This window comes from Euprymna scolopes, chromosome 3, assembly GCF_053919585.1.
Source record: "Euprymna scolopes isolate OS-2025 chromosome 3, ASM5391958v1, whole genome shotgun sequence".
NCBI lineage: Eukaryota > Metazoa > Mollusca > Cephalopoda > Sepiida > Sepiolidae > Euprymna > Euprymna scolopes.
This window is the reverse complement of record NC_136484.1, coordinates 56,365,202-56,384,961: the sequence shown is the minus strand read 5'-3', so window position 1 is coordinate 56,384,961 and position 19,760 is coordinate 56,365,202. Positions and strand designations below refer to the sequence as shown.

General features: G+C 33.1%; 1 protein-coding gene across 2 annotated transcripts in view; it reads left to right on the top strand.

Moving 5' to 3' along the window:
• The window catches only part of LOC145255568 (transitional endoplasmic reticulum ATPase), a 73,751-nt gene extending 56,077 nt beyond the window's left edge, over positions 1-17,674 (top strand). Inside the window, exons 14-18 of one of the 2 annotated variants that reach the window (XM_080114025.1) lie at positions 14,906-14,999; positions 15,208-15,337; positions 15,436-15,594; positions 16,486-16,646; positions 16,961-17,674. In XM_080114025.1, the coding sequence (XP_079970151.1) occupies positions 14,906-14,999; positions 15,208-15,337; positions 15,436-15,594; positions 16,486-16,646; positions 16,961-17,072 (656 nt within the window). In that variant the 3' untranslated portion in view covers positions 17,073-17,674. Of the gene's footprint in view, positions 1-14,905; positions 15,000-15,207; positions 15,338-15,435; positions 15,595-15,869; positions 15,972-16,485; positions 16,647-16,960 lie in introns of those variants that run through there. The other variant, XM_080114029.1, reaches the window with a different exon arrangement.
• The last annotated feature ends 2,086 nt before the right edge of the window (positions 17,675-19,760 follow it).

Genomic DNA, 19,760 nt, shown 5'->3' with positions numbered 1-19,760 from the left:
TTACTTTTTCCCAGATCTAGCTTTTTTCATCTTTTTAATCTAACTGCCAAAGATAGTCAATGTAATTAGAATGCAGAACCTGTCTTTAGTTAGTGGTTCATTCTTTTCAGTAGTTATGTACTATTGATATCTTGAGACTGTGTTAATGAAACCAATGAATGTTTATATAATCATGCATGAAATTAGAATGTTTAATGCAATTATTTGTTAAAGATACTGTAGGTGGATTGAAATAAATAAAATGAATAAAATTTGTTTATTTATGAATATGTGTCTGTTGACATTGAAATTAAAGACGACTATGTTGTAACCCAAACGGAAGTATTTCTGTGGTAACATTTTTCACAGATGGAAAATTCTTGGAAAGAAACTCTGCTTGTGAAAACTTTGATGTAAAAAGGAAAATTCTTTGGAGTTAGTAGATATGTTCTTTGTATGAATGTTTGACAGGAAGGAACCAAAGGTTGATCTAGCACCTTTCATAAAAATACTGATAGAGTAGAGAGGGACTAGCAAGGTTTCTTCTGTGAGAAAAGGGCTGCAAATAAATCATCCTCCCCATTAGATTATGGATTTGATTTTGAACTCTGTCAAAGAATAAAAAAAAAATGCTCTAAGTGACACCTCTCCAATTTGGAAATGGCACGAACTTGGGATGTATATGAGTTTTGTAAAGCTAGCATATTGCATAAGTTTATACTTTTGCAGCAGTAGAAAGATCATCCATTTTTTTTTTCTTCTTAGAAATAGATTAGATACATGCCTTTTATTTTAGATCTGGTATGAATCTAGGATTTTAACTGGAACTGAAAAAAGGATCAGAGCATTGGTAGTAAAAGCAGAGAGGTTTGGTTAAAATTAACAAGCTAATTTCCCCCCTTGCACCTCCATACTCACAATCAGAAGTGAGAGAATCAGCAAGATGTTGATTACAAAAGCTATTTGAACTGTTGCTGTAATAAAAATAATCTTCTTTTTTAACTGTCTACTTTTTTAAGCTATTATATATCATTTTATGTCATTGCCATTCAGATTAGTTAGTTTCCTTAAAAAATTGGAATGGTCTGGTAATGAGATATTATTTTATGTTACATTTGTACATGAAACTAATCCCTATACTCTGAAATATATTTTTCTTTCTGCCAAAATTACTTGTCTAAAATAAATACTTAGAAAATCATAGAGGTGGGGGAGGAATAACAGCTATATATTTATTTATAAATTTACTGAAATTAGATTACTAAAAAAGCATTTTCATAGTAATTTTCTGTATTTTTGAGATGAGTTGTTTTCATTGATTGAGATTGTCGGACTGACTTCCTCATCTTGTTTGTTAACGTCACAACGTTTCGGCCGTTTTGCCCTCCGGCCTTCATCAGGTGTTTTGTTAGGAGTCTCGAACCCAACCCTTTATTATTATTACGGGGGTACTGTGTTCGGACTCCAGCTAGGCTCTGGGACATAGTTGCTGATTCTCTGTTTTGAATGTTACTTTTTCACTGCCTTCATTCAGGATTGAACTCAGCACCTTTGGGTAACTGTAAACTTTGATACGTCTAGGACCACTCGGCTATATGTCACTTGGACAATTTTTAGTTGGTTTTTGTTAATGTTAAACCTATGTTGTTATTCTCTCTCTATCAGAGGTGTCCAAATTGCATTCAGCTCTATGCTTGGTTTGCTCAGTAGGTTGTTATGTCCGAGCATGTGAGCTGTTTCTTTAAGTTTTCTCACTTTCCAGTGGGTCTCTCTGTTTATTATTTTTACTTCATCCCATAGGGGGCGATGGTCCCCCCCTCTCCATCCAGACATGGTTGGCTATACCCGATTTTTCTGTCTCCCCTTTAGTTACCGCTTTTCGGTGTTCTTCCACCCTTACTTTAAGGGGGCGGCATGTTTCACCCTTGTAAACCTTTCTGCAACTGCATGGGATGGAGTATATGCAGTTTTTGGTCATGTTCTCCTCCATGCGGGGCTTCACTCGTACCAGGTGTCGTCTGAGTGTTGACTCGCTCTTGAATACCGTCCTGATGTTGTAGGGAGCACATATTCTCTGAATCTTTTCGGAGATGCCTCGTATGTATGGTAGGCAGACCGTTGGAGGTTTTTGGGTTTCATTCTCCTCTCTTATACTATTAACACATCTGGTGGATAGTATGCTATCGGGGTAGTTGTTACGACGGAGGGTATTCTTCAACCTGACCATTTCTTGGTGGTATGTAATGGTGTCGCTACTTATTGTCTCTGCTCGATGTTGTAAGCAGCGTGCGATTCCATGTTTGATACTGTATGGGTGATGGGAGTTGAAGTTTAGGTATTGTCCGGTGAAGGTAGACTTGCGATATACGGATGTCTTAAACCCATGCTCTGTGCGTGGTATGAGTATGTCAAGGAAGGCCAGTTGGTTATCTTTTTCTTTCTCATTATGAAAATTATTGATTGATATTTTATATTTTATTTTACAATTGCAATTCTTTGGAACAGACCATGGATTTTTGTATACATTTTCAATATTGCTGTTTGAAACAAAAACAAATATTCATATTTCACTCTCACTCTCTCTCTCTCTCTTTCTCTCTGAATATTTGGTAATTTCTTATTTATTACTAGCATGCATGCCCAGTGTTGCCCGGGTGTTTGGAGATGTGTTGAGCAAAAAAAATAAGTGGTAGTAGGAAGGTAGGCTCAAACCTGTACCGCGAAGGAGGAAAAGAGCATGAAAAAAAAATGTACCCTGTATATCAAATTTCGAATCTGTAGGTTTAAAATTGATACAGTTATTGCATAGGGAAATGTACACTGACATACAGGCAGACTCTTTCACTTTTATAGATAACAAATTTGGCCCTGATCTAGAAAAGTGCAAAAATAAAATTAACAAGAAATGTGAAATGTTATCGCAGTTGACAATCGAATTTAAAAATTTCTATTTTTATTTATTTTTATTTTTTTTTAAATATGTCGTTTTAAGTTGAAACAATATTATGTACTTAATTGTCATGCCAAAAATAATATCCAAAAATTACAGAAATTCAGTAGTTCCAGACGATTATGCAAGGGGGATAACTAGCATCAACTATGCAAAAATAAGCATTTTATCAAAAGATAATTTGGTAAATAATCCAGCGAATAATGAAACCATTTTAAGTAAAAACAAGACCATGTCGCCACAAAAGCATAGTCATGGAAATTGCTGAGGCAGTTTACAAAAAGAAAACAAATTAAAATGTATATATATATATATATATATATATATATATATATATATAAAATCAAAAAAAAAAAATGAATATATTAATACTATACCTGAACCATAATCTTCAAGAACTGTTAGTCCAGAAAATTGCCAAAACCATTTAGGAAAATGAAACAAATTGACTAACAAATTAAAAATGAAAAGCAATGATAATACTCAAATTCTATACCTGAACAATTATGAGTTATTCAATTGAAATAAGAGACGAGTTAATTAGCAAATTAAAAATAAACCAATGTTAAGTAACAAGATAATTACACTTGTTAATTAACTGACACAAAACCAAAAGTAAATAAACTGTAACACTGAGAAAGTGTTAAAACTGCAAGAATCAAATTTATTTGCAAAGTAATGAAAAAAAAATTAAATCCCATATTGATCACTGATCGCAATAATTATGTGAGGGAATACTTCTATTTCCCTTTTCAGTCAAAGAAATTCCAATGAATGAATTTTGGAACATCTCACATCTGGTCCCCAACAATTTGTGGATGTCTTTTGGAATGAGACGAAAGACCATTTTAAAATTAAAAAATGTTTTTCTTCATTTTTGTTTATTGTAAATACTAATAAAAAAAATGTCAATTTCAATGCTAATTATATTTATATATAGTGGCTGTATCAGGCCATGTGTTGCTGTGGCTCAGTGTGGTCAAATGCAAAATAAAGCAAGTGTAGGTTTCTTATATGCATAATTTTACAATACTTTTTGGTATACAGTGTTTGGCAATCTCTAACAATTGCGTTCCCAAAAACAAAAATGGTGGAAATAGATATAGTTGATGCAAATACCACACATGAAACGAAGCACAAACCCGTACAAAAACACCCCATTTCATAAAATTATCCCAGTTTCAACATTTCTTGTGTTACGAGAGGCGTGCAATAAGTAATGCCCCTGACCCACTTCCCATAGCAGTAGAGCAACGAAACTTGGCACAGTTATTAGTCTTTCTCTACATAGGAACCATCCAGAGTTATGCATTTCTCCCATCGTTTGATGCAGCTCTGGAGACCGTTTTTGGTGAACACCCCAGGTTGGTCCTCCAACCACGACTGACTTCAGAAATCAAGGCTGCATCATCTGGGAAACACTTTCCTTTCAAAAACAACTTGATGGCTGGAAAGAGGTGAAAGTCAGAGGGTGCAAGGTCAGGAGAGTAGGGAAGATGGGGAAGGATTTCATAACCACACGCCCATGCTTCTGATCTGGTGACATGTGAGTTGTGGACCAGAGTGTTGTCCTGCAGGAGGAGGGTACCTTTGCAGATCTTGCCCCGCCTCTTGATTTTGATAGCTTCCCTTAATTTCCTCAAAAGTGAAGCATAATAGGCTCCTGTAATTGTGGTACCCTTTGCCAGGAAATCTGTCATCACTACTCCGTCCTGGTCCCAGAAGACTGTGAGCATGACCTTGCCAGCAGAGGGCTGCATCCTTGCCTTCTTTGGAGGTGGTGAGTCCAAGTGCTTCCACTGCATTGACTGAGCTTTGGTTTCTGGATCATAGTGATGGACCCAGGTTTCATTCTGTGTAATCAGTCTTTTGAAAAACTTTGACTCATCTTCTTAGCACATCTCCAAATTCATCCTCGAGCACTCTACGCGTTCTCGCTTCTGGAATGGTGTGAGCAACGTGGGAATCCATCTAGCAGACACCTTATGCATATGGGTTATTCCAGCCCAATTCATCCAGCCCCGACACACCTCCTCTTGGATTTTTTTCATATTTACACCATACAAACTTTGGGTCAAAACTAAGAGAAATCTGCAATTTCAGCCCAGTTGGATTTGAGGAACATATTTTTTTTCACAGTCGGTTTCGGCCTGGAAATCAAAAATTGCTATCTCATGACGTAGAATTTTCGACCCCCAGCGTTTTACAAAATTTGCATTTTTGTTGCAAAGAATAAAGCTCTGGAGCTAAATATTCACACAGATAAGGTTTTGAGGGCAAGGAATTCAGAAATCATGGTTAGAAAGATGGCAAATGAGATGAAGTACCTTATTTTTACCATTTTAGGTGGTACTGCAGCACTCTTTTAGAGCTTGTTTGGGACGATATTTTGTTGAGAAAAAAACATAACTGTGGTGCTTTGCCAGACTTCTCCTTTGGATTTTTAAAGTGACTTTGGGTTGGAAATTACAAAAATCAAATAAAACCTTTCGGCATATTTGACATTTCCAGACACTAAAGCCTCAAAATTGGCATTTTTATAAAAAGTTAAGGACTTTTTGGTGAATTTGGCAACAATCTAATCTTAAGCTATCATCAATATCTAGAGCTGAAAAAGGACTTGGATCGGCCCATTAGAGCCCATTTTCATGATAGAATGTCGAATTACATCATATAAAAGGATATGGACCCCTACTTCACAGTCAAAATGAACAAAAAATAGTCGAAAATAAAAGATTTTTGACACACATATGGACAGCAATCTTAATTATGTACAAGTTTTGGACATTTGAGTTTTTCAAAAAAACAACTTTTGGCCATTATCTTTTGATTTGCAGATAGCAACAGCTTAAAATTTAGAGGAAAGATGTAAGGTAACATTCAGATATGAATGAAGTCACATTTTCATTTGAAGCATAACATTCTGCTCATTATCATGCTGACCCTCTCTTTCCTTTTCTCTTTTATGATCTAATTAAAAATGTGCAGTAGAATAGCACTGATCATGATAACAGTATTCTTTAATTTGTATGTGTTGATGAATTGTGACTAGGGGTAGTGTAGAGTTGACTCAGTTTACCAAAAAGTCAGTGGGAATAAGATATTGTGTTTTTTATTTATACCTTCAGGCACACATCATACAATCGTGCCATGCAGTTCATAATTTTTGGACAGTTGGATCATGGTTTCTAAACCATTAAATCAGCAAATCCTTTCAATCAATGCATTTAAGCTGTTCAGAATCATGTCCACCTGAGTAATCAAGTTTGAGTGTCAGAGCAAATTCCTCTATGATATGATACCTGAATAATGTCCTATGCTTCTTTTTTCAAATGTTGATTTAAATGTTCTTTTTCCTGTTCAGTTTCACTCAAAAGACACTACATTGACTTCAGTTCTGATTGTTTCATGTTGATTCAAATCGATATACTTTTTCTTGATCAGTTTCACTCAAAATGGCATTACTTTAGTTGTGAAGTAGAGAATTCATGCTATGATTTCTTGCCGTTATGTTGTTTTTATTGATCAATTTTGTTCTGTTTCTGGTGATACATTTTCAACACAGTTTGTTCAGAGTTATTACCTGAGCGTGATGTTAAATACTGTCAAAGACAAACAGGGAAGTCAACATTTGTGGCTCTCAAAAACATGATATATATTTGTAAAGGGTAATCTTCAGCATAAAAACACTTTCACATGAAACCCTTTTTGATAAATGGGTGTGTCTCTTTAGCTAGTTATGATAGTCTCATAGTTATATTTCATCGCTGCTATGATTAATTTTCTTCTCTTTCAGGCTATTTACTTGTTGCATTGATCTAATAATGCATTCTTTGGTGTGAACTTCTAAGTTTGTCAATAATCCAAGTTTATTCTTTCCTGTCACTTTTTTATGGTTTCTTACTAAATTATTACCTCAAGGCATAATAATGGTTAAAATAGAATTTCTTATACCCCAGAATTGCAGTTCTGTAGCACCTTGAAATACATACAGTTGAATTTCACACTTTAGAAATTCTTTTTTCATTATCAAATTTGAATGGTCAGAAACTAAGAAGATAAATATTACTTTTTGCAAATTTCATTTCTTTGATTACAGTGCCTTTGTTTCTGATCAAGAATGTGCTACTGTTACATCATTTGTGTATTATACTGTCTGTAAATCTCTTAATGTTGCAGTTGAGTATTGCATATTCTGCTCATTGTGAATTATTATAATTTTTATTATCAGATTGTAATAATTATTCCAGAGCAATAAATTAAGAATGTCTTCTGAATCAAGGAAACGAGAGGGAGGATATACATCATCCATGACAAGTGCTCCTCAATGTTCGTTTGGATTACTAATGAAGAGTGCATGTCACCACAATCTGAAGCCATTTTCAACACCAATAACTGCATTAGAGCATGATGTAGGAACTGTGCTCAAATTAAGAGCTGGTGTCACACTCACTGATGAAACTGTTGCTAACATTTGCAGGTATCACGAACCTCATTTGGGGCATTACTTTGAGAAAAAATATACAAAGTGCTGCAACATCTTTTTGAAGCACAAAAAGAAGATAGAGGGTGATCGTGCTATCAAGTTAGACATGGCTGAGATGCTAAAGCAGAAGGGCTACCATGTTGTTCCTGGCTGGAAGCTTTGCCGTCACTGTGAAGCAGCTGCCAAGAAGTTAGAAGATCCAAGTGAAACAGAAGAAAGTGACAATCAAGACCTTGAAAATAAGTCACAAATTGAGCAAAAGAGAGAGGAACTGAATGACAGTCTAATGATGTTTGATATATCCCCTATAAAAACCGGTAGAATGCAGAAGCACACAAAAATCAATATTGTCAGAGAGAAATTAGAAAGAAGCTATGAAATGCAAGTAGAGGCAGCTGCCAAAGTCCTTAACATCTCTAGCCCTGAATTAGGAAGCCCTATTAGCAGCCAAACGAGTCAAATGGATTTAGTGGCAAAGGCAAAGGATGATGATCGTTGGATGCAATGAAGGCCAAACTTGAGAATAAAGAAATGAAAACCAGTGAGAGGATCCAGTTGATGACTTTAGCTCCGGAAAGTTGGTCTCGAAAAAAGGTGTCTGAATATTTCAATGTCTCTGAATATATAGTACGTGAAGCACGGCAACTGAAAAAGGATCGAGGTATTCTTTCATTGCCACAGAAGAAGGGGAGAGGTCTCTCAAAAGAGGTTATCAATTCTGTCTTGGCTTTCTATGAGGACGATGAATTTTCATGGTTAATGCCTCGAGGGAAAGATTTTGTGAGCATCGGTAACAAAGTTCATGTCCAGAAACAGCTCCTATTATGCAATCTTAAAGAGCTTTATGTAGTTTACAAAGAAAGCTATCCTGAACACAAAATAGGTCTTTCAAAGTTCTGTGAGCTCCGTCTAAAATGGTGTGTCACCATCTTGACATCAGGTTCTCATTCAGTTTGTGTTTGCACCCACCATCAAAACAGCAAATTGCTTGTTGACTGCTTTGTTTTAACTGTCAAGACTCAGCTCAGAAGGAAAGCTGAAGAATCCAGAGATGAGTGCTGCTAATGTACCAACTGAAAGTCCCAATTTTAATATCACTTACAAAGATTTGATGGCCTTGGTAGTTTGCGACACCGATAGTCTTGAATGTATGGTCCACCGTTGTCCTAAATGCCCAGGTCTCCCTGAATTGGAAATTGACAGTGAGATGTCATATAATCGGTGGGAGAGTGTGGATAGAACAATGCTATGGACACAGATGGCTGATGTAGATGACTTCATAGAGATATTGGTATACAATGTTGATAATCTAACGACCCATTCCTTCACAGCAAAACGCCAAGCTCAGTATCTAAAAAAGAGAAGAAATAACTGAGACTGAATGTATCCTTCTCCTGGACTTTGCAGAAAATTATCACTACGTGGTGCAAGATGAGATCCAGGGATATCACTAGAACAAAAACCAGTGTACCATGCATCCAGTGGTAATTTATTACTAAGATAACAATGGGAAACTTCAACAGATCTCATTATGCATCATTTCAGATGACCTTGAGCATGACACCTGTTTTGTGCATGAACTGCAAAGAATGGTGATGTTGTACATCAAAGAGAAATTTCCCTGGATCAAGAGTGTAGAGTACTTCAGCGATGGCTGCGCTGGCCAATATAAAAACTTCAAAGCATTTCTTAACCTTTGCCATCACTCATCAGATTTTGGAATTGATGCAACTTGGGCATTATTTGCAACTAGCCATGGCAAATCACCCTGTGATGGAATTGGTGGGGCTGTCAAACGCAAAGTTCTCCGTGCCAGCTTGCAAAGGTCAATAAAAGACCAAATACTCACCTTTCATGCTGTTGCAGATTTTTGCAGATCATCGATCACTGGTATCATGTTTCTAAAGATCGGCAAAGAAGACATGGTTTCAGTTTGAGAGAAACTTCAAATGAGATATAAACTGGGAGATACTGTGCCTGGTACAAGGAGCTGTCACTATTTCAAACCAGCTTCTCAGTTTAATATTCAGGGCAAGCAATTGAGTGCTGACACAACGATCTTTATCGATCATTCTTTCCTGGACATGCCTACGCCGCTAGATGAAACTCTGGAGTTGCTCAAATGCAATGACTACATTACTTGCATTTTTGATGGATATTGGTGGTTAGCATTGATTGAGAGTGACAACAGGGAAGAGAAAGATTTTACTTGCAACTTCCTGCATCCACATGGACCATCACATAAATTCCACTGGCCAACTAATAGGGATCGAGGCTATATTCCACTGAGCAAGGTCGTTATGAGAGTGCAGACCCCAAGTATTTCAGTGAATGGTAGAACATATTTCATCACCGAGGAGGAGAAAAATAAGACTCAGGACTATTTTGACAGATTAAGTCGATAGTTGGAGTTATAACAAATGTCTGTTTTATATTCGTTTGACAGTTTTTCTTACGATAAACTAGATTATGCATCAGTCTTTTATTTTCGACTATTTTTTGTCCATATCCTTTTATATGATGTAATTTGACATTCTATTATGAAAATGGGCTCTAATGGGTCGATCCAAGTCTTTTTTCAGCTCTAGATATTGATCATAGCTTAAGATTAGATTGTTGCCAAATTCACCAAAAAGTCCTTAACTTTTTATAAAAATGCCAATTTTGAGGCTTTAGTGTCTGGAAATGTCAAATATGCCGAAAGGTTTTATTTGATTTTTGTAATTTCCAACCCAAAGTCACTTTAAAAATCCAAAGGAGAAGTCTGGCAAAGCACCACAGTTATGTTTTTTTCTCAACAAAATATCGCCCCAAACAAGCTCTAAAAAAGTGCTGCGGTACCACCTAAAATGGTAAAAATAAGGTACTTCCTCTCATTTGCCATCTTTCTAACCATGATTTCTGGATTCCTTGCCCTCAAAACCTTATCTGTGTGAATATTTAGCTCCAGAGCTTTATTCTTTGCAACAAAAATGCAAATTTTGTAAAACGCTGGGGGTCGAAAATTCTACGTCATGAGATAGCAATTTTTGATTTCCAGGGCGAAACCGACTGTGAAAAAAAATATGTTCCTCAAATCCAACTGGGCTGAAATTGCAGATTTCTCTTAGTTTTAACCCAAAGTTTGTATGGTGTAAATATGAAAAAAATCCAAGAGGGGGTGTGTCGGGGCTGGATGAATTGGGCTGGAATAACCCATATGCAAATGGTCATGAATGATAGTTTCCACCAGACCCTGTACTAATCTTGACATCTTGGACTATTTGGTGAATAGTAATGCATTGATCTTCCAAAATGGCAGCCTCAACTTGACGGACAGATGCATCATCAATGGCAGAAGGGGCGGGGAGCGACCAGGTTTGGGAGCTGTTTCCACAGACTTCCTGCCATGTTTTACAAGGTCATATGTTGGGGCATTATCACCATAAGTTTCTTTCATTTCATCAAGTCTCCTGTAGTGTGCGTCCTTTCAAATAAAAAAGTCTGATCACTGCTCGACATTCAACAGACTCCATTTCACACATGACTCAGTTCAAACACCTGTAAAACAGAAACCACAATTAGTTCAGAGCTATAATTTGCCACATAACCCTTAGAGATATAAATCATTGCACATGCAAAATTTCAGCTAGATAAAAAAACTGAAAATGGGTCAGGGTCATTACTTATTACATGCCCCTCGTAATATATTGAAAGACTCCATTTTTTTTGTGCAAAGTGTAACGATGTAGAGGTGTTTTGTTTCAAGAAATCGTTTTGTTTTGACATTACTTGTGTTATTAAAGAAATAATAAACTTTAATTTTTACATTTCTTTAAATTTTTTTTTTTTTTTTTAGCAATAAAAAATAAACTTATTTTGTAAACTGTTTTTGTTTTAACACTTGCATCATTACGAAACAAAATAAAACTTTTACTTTTTACAATTCTTCAACAATTTGCGTCACATTGTTCGCTTTATTACTTTTTTTTAATAGGGAAGTTTATATTTGGTTGTGATGGCAATAATGAGTAGTTAACTTAATTATTTTTTGTTAACAATGTTATAAACTGTGAAGCCATTTTTTTTGTTATTTGCATGAAAGTTTAGGGTTTATCGTTAAAGCACATTCAGGAAGAAGTTTTAAAGAAAGGGAAGAAAATGTCTAGTTAATCAACAAAATAAATGGGAGGAGAAAAAGGTTGAAGAACTAAGATTATCACATGACCCGTGATAAATCCTTTATAATAAAATTATCAGTTCGTTATAAAGAAAAGCAAATTTATTAAATAAAAATTTTGTAGAACTTTAATTATAAAGTTATATATAAAAACATGCATGTATCTGATAAAAATTTCTATCAGTAAATTATTTTAAAAATTTTTTTTCTTATATATAAATTTTGATGTTATTAGTGAAGATGACCGGCTTGACCAACTGTTTACAACCGACATAGCTATTCCCTGTTATAGCAAGCTGCTCTAAGTTTTGAGAACTGTTTTGGTACTCTCTCATGGCCAGGCCAGTATTGAGAGGATACTCAATAAACAAGAAAATAGTGGAGAACATGAAGGATTAGACTCTAGTGGTACAGAAGGGTGTATAGTGCCAGTAACCAACCCCTTTATTGTTTCATGCTCCATGGCTAGACAGAGGTATGAAATATACCTGGAAAAGCAAAGAGAGGAGACAGAAACAAAAACTCAAGAGAAAGACCTTTAACAGGTAGAATTGTATAATAAGAAAATGAGACTGGAAAGTGATGTCATTGACTTCGTTAGCAGATGACCTTGACCTGGAAGCAGAGAATTCTGTGTTGAGAGTCAAATACATTCAATAAGTTAACATGTGAAAAAAACTGGTTAAGCTTAAAGAAAAGCTTCAAACATGATAGTGTAGTGGTGAGCTTACATTGTAAATAGTTGAGTTGTGCATTATTGTAGAGAACTTCCTTTAAAACTACTTCATGAAATAAATGAAAGTGGCCTTTTCTTTCAATTACTAAGTTTTCGGTTGTATTCTTTATATATCAAGTTTTGTTTTGAAAACTTGAATTTTTGTCTGAACAAAACCTTGAAAAATTTCTAAAAAATGGACATAAAAAATTGTATAAACCCTGTTTTTTTGAATTTTAATTTTTTATAAACCATTTAAAGATAAGTTATGATCTTATTTTATTTTCTATTATATAAAAGAAACTTTATCTCTGTGAGTTCATTCCTTATGGACCCAGAAACAGCTGGACAAATTTCTATGAAATTTTGTACAAAGGTACTTTGTGTCTGGTAGTGTTCTTAGATATGTTTTGTATCAAAATGTCTTTGACAAGTATCGATAATCAAAATAATCTGATAAAAGAAGGAACAAGCAATTTTGACCAAAGTTAACACTTTACACACTCTAACATCTGGGAAGTTTTATTATTACACAAGTTGAAAGGCTTGCCATATAAAATCAATAGTAGGTTCTTTTATATGATAGGCCTGTTCGAAATGAATGTTCCTGTTTAGAGCACAATTAAAGTATATTTGACTTCTGCATTTTAAACTTTAATTTAAGCCATTAATATAGAAAAATAATTTTAAACAATCTACAGTGCAATGTAGACTAAAATCTATTGTGGACTGTCACTACAAGAGGCATGTGAGCTTTCTCCTGGTCTCCAACTAAAGCAGACAATCGATTTGATTGAAAAATAGATTTCACCGCTTTTGATGACAATAAAAATATGGGAGTGTGAAATATTCATTGATCATCATTCAATCCCGAGCAACGTTGGGTCACCCGGCTAGTCTTAAATAAAAGTTTTATGTTTACAAATAAAAATTAACTCTAATGGTTTATCTGATAGGAATACATTTATAGCAGTTTTTATTAAAAGTTTATGAATTTGCTCTCATGCAATTTCCTTCTCATTTTGAAGTAAATCTAGTGTTACCTTACTTGCATATGTTGTGGCGTTCACCGTGGATCGGTTGAGCTGGCTCTAATCAACAAGTTCATCGCATCCCGTATGACCAAGTGCAATGGTCTGAGGCTGTTTCCGTTATGAGCGTAAGCCATTCATAAGCCAGGTTTTGAGTTGGCCACCGCGGCACTTCTTTCAGCCTGACGATGGTGCTAGGTCAATGGCTTCACCTGGGGTTTTCATTGCCAAATCAACAAAGGTGTCTGGCAAGGAGTGATTGTTGAAGTGCTACCTTAATGCTTCTTAAATTATTTTTTATTTTATTTATTTTGCTTCATTCAGATTTTTTTGATGTCAAGTATGGATTTAGATATTCAAATTTTGTATTTTACTTTAAAATAAAAAATAAAGAGATGATTTTAGATTCTATTATATGTAAAAATTTTGTTGGTTTGTCTGTCACAATTTTGAAAACTTAATACATTGCAGAGTTTCTCCTTTTGAAATATCAGATATTAACTACTTTTATGGAGAATATTCTATTCATAGTAAATAATAAATTACCAACAAATAGAGGGATGCCATGACTGGAAATTGAAACCAAAACCTTGGTCTTCAATCTAACGTTATAACAGATCTATTTGGAAATAAAAAGCTTAAAACATTACCTTCCTTAGCAAATAACTATAGCTTTGGTATAATGCCATACATTTGTTATGCCATGTTTCAAAACATTGATTCAAACAAATGAATGCATAAACATTATCAATAGCATTGAAAATTATTTTAATAGTCCAAAACCACTTATTTTGGTTTAGCTACTTAATGACATTAAAAACAATTTAATGTTGTAAGAAATGTCAATATAAAACATTCTATGAGAAAAACATTCTTTTCTTTCTAACAAAATGTTTGAGTAAAAGAAAGTGTTTTTCTTTCAATTTAACTTTTTTTTTTTTTTATTAAACAAATTTACGTTAGTTTAACTTTGTTATATTATATAAACATTTAAAATTATATGTATACTGGCAAAAATCTGCTGCCTTTGGTCATATAATTTTGCTAGTCTATAAAACATTGTCCCCTTGAAGTTTTTCACCTTTTATGATCATTCATTTGGAAATCATGCAGTGTCTTATTTGAAAAAGGTTATTTTTTATTTATTTATTTATTTATTTATTTATTTTTTTTAAGTCATTTTTTAAAATTAGTTATATTATGAAGGGTGGAGATAAATGAGCTCCTTTTTATTAGAGAAGAATTGACTCCAGTTTTTGTGATTGTGGTAAAAGCTCTGCAATTAATGGAGCACATACAAATTGTGAACTTATGAAACCTGAAAAGATTTTTTGGGAAGAATGTTATGAAGGATATAAAATTTATCTATTTTCTATGAATTCCATTTCAGACTTCATCAAATGTTTTTCATTAAAAGTTGCTTGCAGAAGTGGGAATTATTTATGTGTAATTATTTATTTTATCAATGTGCCTCTTTGTAAGTTTAAATTTAAATCAAAACTTTATACCCCATTTTTTTTTTTTTTTCTTTCATACTTAGAAAAATGCTTGAGTGAAACTTTTTTATTTCTTTTTCTTATTTTAGGCGGAGCTTCAGACCGTGTTATAAACCAGTTGCTTACAGAAATGGATGGTATGAATGCCAAGAAAAATGTATTTATCATAGGCGCTACCAACAGGTGAGCAATTTTAATAGTACTTAATATACAACTTCTATTAAACATATTTTAAAAGATTTAAGGATTTTATGATATTTAACATTTAATGTAAATGAAATTTTTAATGTTTTCTTTTGAAAATATTTGTCTAATGATAAATTAATAGATCTTAATTGGCCTTGAAAATCTCTAAATTTTTATTTAAAACATTTTTTTTTATATTCTGTAGACCCGACATTATTGATACTGCCATATTGCGACCGGGTCGTCTTGATCAGTTGATATATATTCCATTGCCTGATGACAAATCCAGGGTTCAGATTTTGAAAGCTACTCTTCGAAAATCGCCAGTAGCCAAGGTAATTATTTAAAAACTAAAACATACTTATTTTTAAAGATTTGCCATTTCTCTTTATTTAAAAACAAAATAAAAAAAAAATCTTTCTTGTCTTTATAGGATGTTGATGTTGATTTTCTGGCAAAAAAGACAAATGGTTACAGTGGAGCAGATTTGACTGAGATTTGTCAACGTGCTTGCAAGTTGGCCATTAGACAATCCATTGAGGCTGAAATTAGATTAGAAAAGGAACGTAACCAGAACCCTGATAATGACATGGTAAAATATAATCATTAATATTTCTTGTTGAATTCTTGTCCTAATAGTTTTTTAATTTTTTAAATTAAAATTTTAAAAATAATTTGATATACTGTACATTTAGGTATTTATTTTTCATATATCTGCTGTTTGATGGTGAATTTATTACAGAAATTAATTTATTCTATATAATAAAGATTATTTTTGGTATAATATTTAACTTGTATACTTTTTTATTATGAAGTGGAAGATGATGTTGATCAATATTTAATTTGCATACTTTTTTATAATGTTAGGAAGTGGAAGATGATGTTGATCAATATTTAATTTGCATACTTTTTTATAATGTTAGGAAGTGGAAGATGATGTTGATCAATATTTAATTTGCATACTTTTTTATAATGTTAGGAAGTGGAAGATGATGTTGATCAATATTTAATTTGCATACTTTTTTATAATGTTAGGAAGTGGAAGATGATGTTGATCAATATTTAATTTGCATACTTTTTTATAATGTTAGGAAGTGGAAGATGATGTTGATCAATATTTAATTTGCATACTTTTTTATAATGTTAGGAAGTGGAAGATGATGTTGATCAATATTTAATTTGCATACTTTTTTATAATGTTAGGAAGTGGAAGATGATGTTGATCAATATTTAATTTGCATACTTTTTTATAATGTTAGGAAGTGGAAGATGATGTTGATCAATATTTAATTTGCATACTTTTTTATAATGTTAGGAAGTGGAAGATGATGTTGATCAATATTTAATTTGCATACTTTTTTATAATGTTAGGAAGTGGAAGATGATGTTGATCAATATTTAATTTGCATACTTTTTTATAATGTTAGGAAGTGGAAGATGATGTTGATCAATATTTAATTTGCATACTTTTTTATAATGTTAGGAAGTGGAAGATGATGTTGATCCGGTGCCTGAAATTCGTAGAGACCATTTTGAAGAAGCCATGAAATTTGCTCGTCGTTCAGTAAATGAAAATGATGTCAGGAAATATGAAATGTTTGGGAAAACATTGCAACAGAGCAGAGGATTTGGAAATGATTTCAGGTAAGTTAGAATGTTTTCTGCAACCATTACTATGTTTTCTGTTAGGGACACAAAAACAGCTAGCGATCTTGTCAGTTTGTTTGAATTTTAAGAAATTCTTTAGAATTCGGTCTTTTTTTGAATCCTGAATTTGTAAAGGTTAAGAAAGCAAAAGTATTAAAAACTAGAGCTAAATTTGCATATTTTAAAATTTGTCTATTTACTTTGTAAATTTAGATATCTAATACTGAATGTTATTGTATTTAATACAGATAAACAACCCTATCACTTGTGCTTCTCTGCTGTAATTCAAAAAATTGTTTTATTTCTTCTAGATTCCCAGGTCCGACTGGTGGCTCAACTGGCGGTCCAAGTCAACCAGCTGGTTCCAATCCGAATAGTGCCAGTGCATTTGCTGATGACGCCGAGGAAGATCTTTATGATTAGAGTGCTGCCACAAGACTAAATATATTCCTTAATCATCCTAATTACTTATTAATGTCAACCACCTAAAAAAAAAAAAAAAAACAGATTTGCAGTTGAATTTGATGGTATCACATTCCCTTCCTCCTTAAGCAATCTCCCATTTCACTAGAGTTACTAATGTAGAGCTACTTTTCTGCCTCACTTATTAAATATTGGCTATCATATCACACTTCAATGCTATGTCATGTTCATTACAACAGGGACTACTTCGTGCCACAGTACGTTAAGCAAATATCCTGGAAACATGTCATCTGGGAGGAAAAAAAAAAATTTCATTTTTTTTTTTTTATTTGACTTTCTTTTTAAACATATGCTTCCATTTAAAGTTATTAATATTGAAACTTTCACTCTGACTCTTATTTTTTTTTTTTTCTTCTGTGATTGAGGAGAAAAAGCACAATTCAAAATTATTAAAATTTAAAATGCCAGAAACAAAGTAAATTGAGGCAAGAAAAAAAATCTAAATATTCTCAGTGCGGAACTGTTAACTGCAATGTTATTGTGGGAGCTGATGCTCTCACAGGATTTGGTTGCGTTTAAATAAAATATGTATAAAAATGACACCCAAAACCTCCATTGTGTATTGTATGAAGTGTATATATTTTTGTTCATAAGGAATCTTTATTTTTATTTTATTTTTCATGACACTTGAATTTCTATTTTTCATCTGAATTTCAATTGTTCAGAACGGCTGTTATTTTTTGTCATGACTGAATTTAGATGAGTTCAGAATTCTATTTGGTTGTGTCATCAAAATCATTTTACCAACCTACTACCAGTGATTTTATTTTTATTTAAAATTTTTTTTTATTTGATAAAAGTTGACTAGTAATTAATAGCCATTATTAAAATAAAACTTAATGCTCATTTTTTAACACTTGTAGAATAGTGTTTTTAATATCTCAAATTCTAAAGAATACATGTTAAATTTTTGATTTTGAATCAAATACTATATATTATTGTTTACTGGTTATTTTGAATTAGTTTCATCAACAGACTGAATTGTGTAATTCTAAAAACATCTTATATACTAGCTGTTCCTATCCAATATAGCCTGGAAGTGAATGTATTACTAATATAAGATATAGCAAAGTAACTTGGAGCAAGAAAAAAAGCACTTCATGAAGTAATTCATTAAAATGGCAAACATTTACTATGCATTATATAAAAAAAAAGTTGGAAGCTATTGTGGACAAATGTATTTTTGATGTGTTTAAAATATTTCCATATTTCAATTATTTCTAATCAGTGACACAAATATGAAGGTCTGTTCTGTGGCAAGTTATATCACCAGTAAGTAATAGATATAATGTGGAAATTGTTTTCGTAGGATACAACCGCTCCATGAAAAAGATTGGAATGAAAGTAGAAATTACTTCCACCTACTTCTGAAATGCAGGGAATAAACAAAATTAAAATTCAGAAGTAGACACTATAAATAAAATTCAGTATAATAGTGAAATGAAACCAATCGTCCAATAAGAAACCATAAAAAATGAATAAACAAAAGAACAATATGCATATATGCAAAAAAATGAAGTTTACAATTCTCTCCCTTTGAAAATACATATTTGTGACTTGTCATTTTGATGTTAAAATTTCCATTAATTTTTCTTTTTAGTTTCTAATCAAAGTAACAAAAAAAAAAAAATACAAAAGATTGCTTAGCAAAATATATCCTACAAAGTGAAACATATTCTTAGATGACACTGCTATTTGCTTGAGTTGCTATGGCACCAATCCTAAACTGCTGCGTTGCTACCTGCTCCACCTAATAAAATGATTTTCTTGCATATCTGAAAAACGGTGATATGTTTTCTCTCCAGCCTGAAACTTTAAGGATTAAATAATAAAATAAAAGTATATATTTTTATATGGATAGCTATATATGTATTGGGTTTGCAGATTTAATTTTAATTGAATCTAGCACTGGTTTTGATATTTAAGATACACGTGTCCAAGAATATAGTGGGCAACACTAGATGTCTCACATCTGCTTACAGTGTGGTCAGATCCAAAGCATTGATATCAATCATGTTGCATGCAGTTAAATCAATTTGTTACACACTCTGGCCAGTTTTCCCTGATCTACCATTTTTTTTTTTTTTTTTTTTAAATACTTTGAGTATCCAGATATGTTATGTACTTTATACAAGGATTGTATGCTGTAATATGGTAAAACCATCAGAATGTGTAAGGCATTCAAAATCCTACCAAAAAAAGAATGGTGAAATAGATCCTTTCCTACAGTTTGCTGATGCACATTAGAAGCATTTGTAGTGCATGTCTGCTAGAGCGAACACTGGCTGAAAAGAGTATCTTGAAGGAGATTTATGTAGACGTAAGCTTCTGGAACCTTCCCAAACTTTTAAGAATAAGCGAATATTTGCGAATTCCACATGCAACATTTAATTAATAGAAATCAAAATAGATGTCTGGAAACTCAAGCTTTGAATTGGGTTTTGGAAAACAAACAGATCTAGTACTTCTATCACAACTATTATTGGACCAAAAAAACTTTCCACAGCATCTGATGAAGCCAAATATTTTTGTAAAGAACTTTGCTTTAAATTTTATCCTTTGTGATCAGGAACACCTACTTCCAATATTTTCCTCTATGGCTTAAAATATTTTATATCTGTTTGAGAT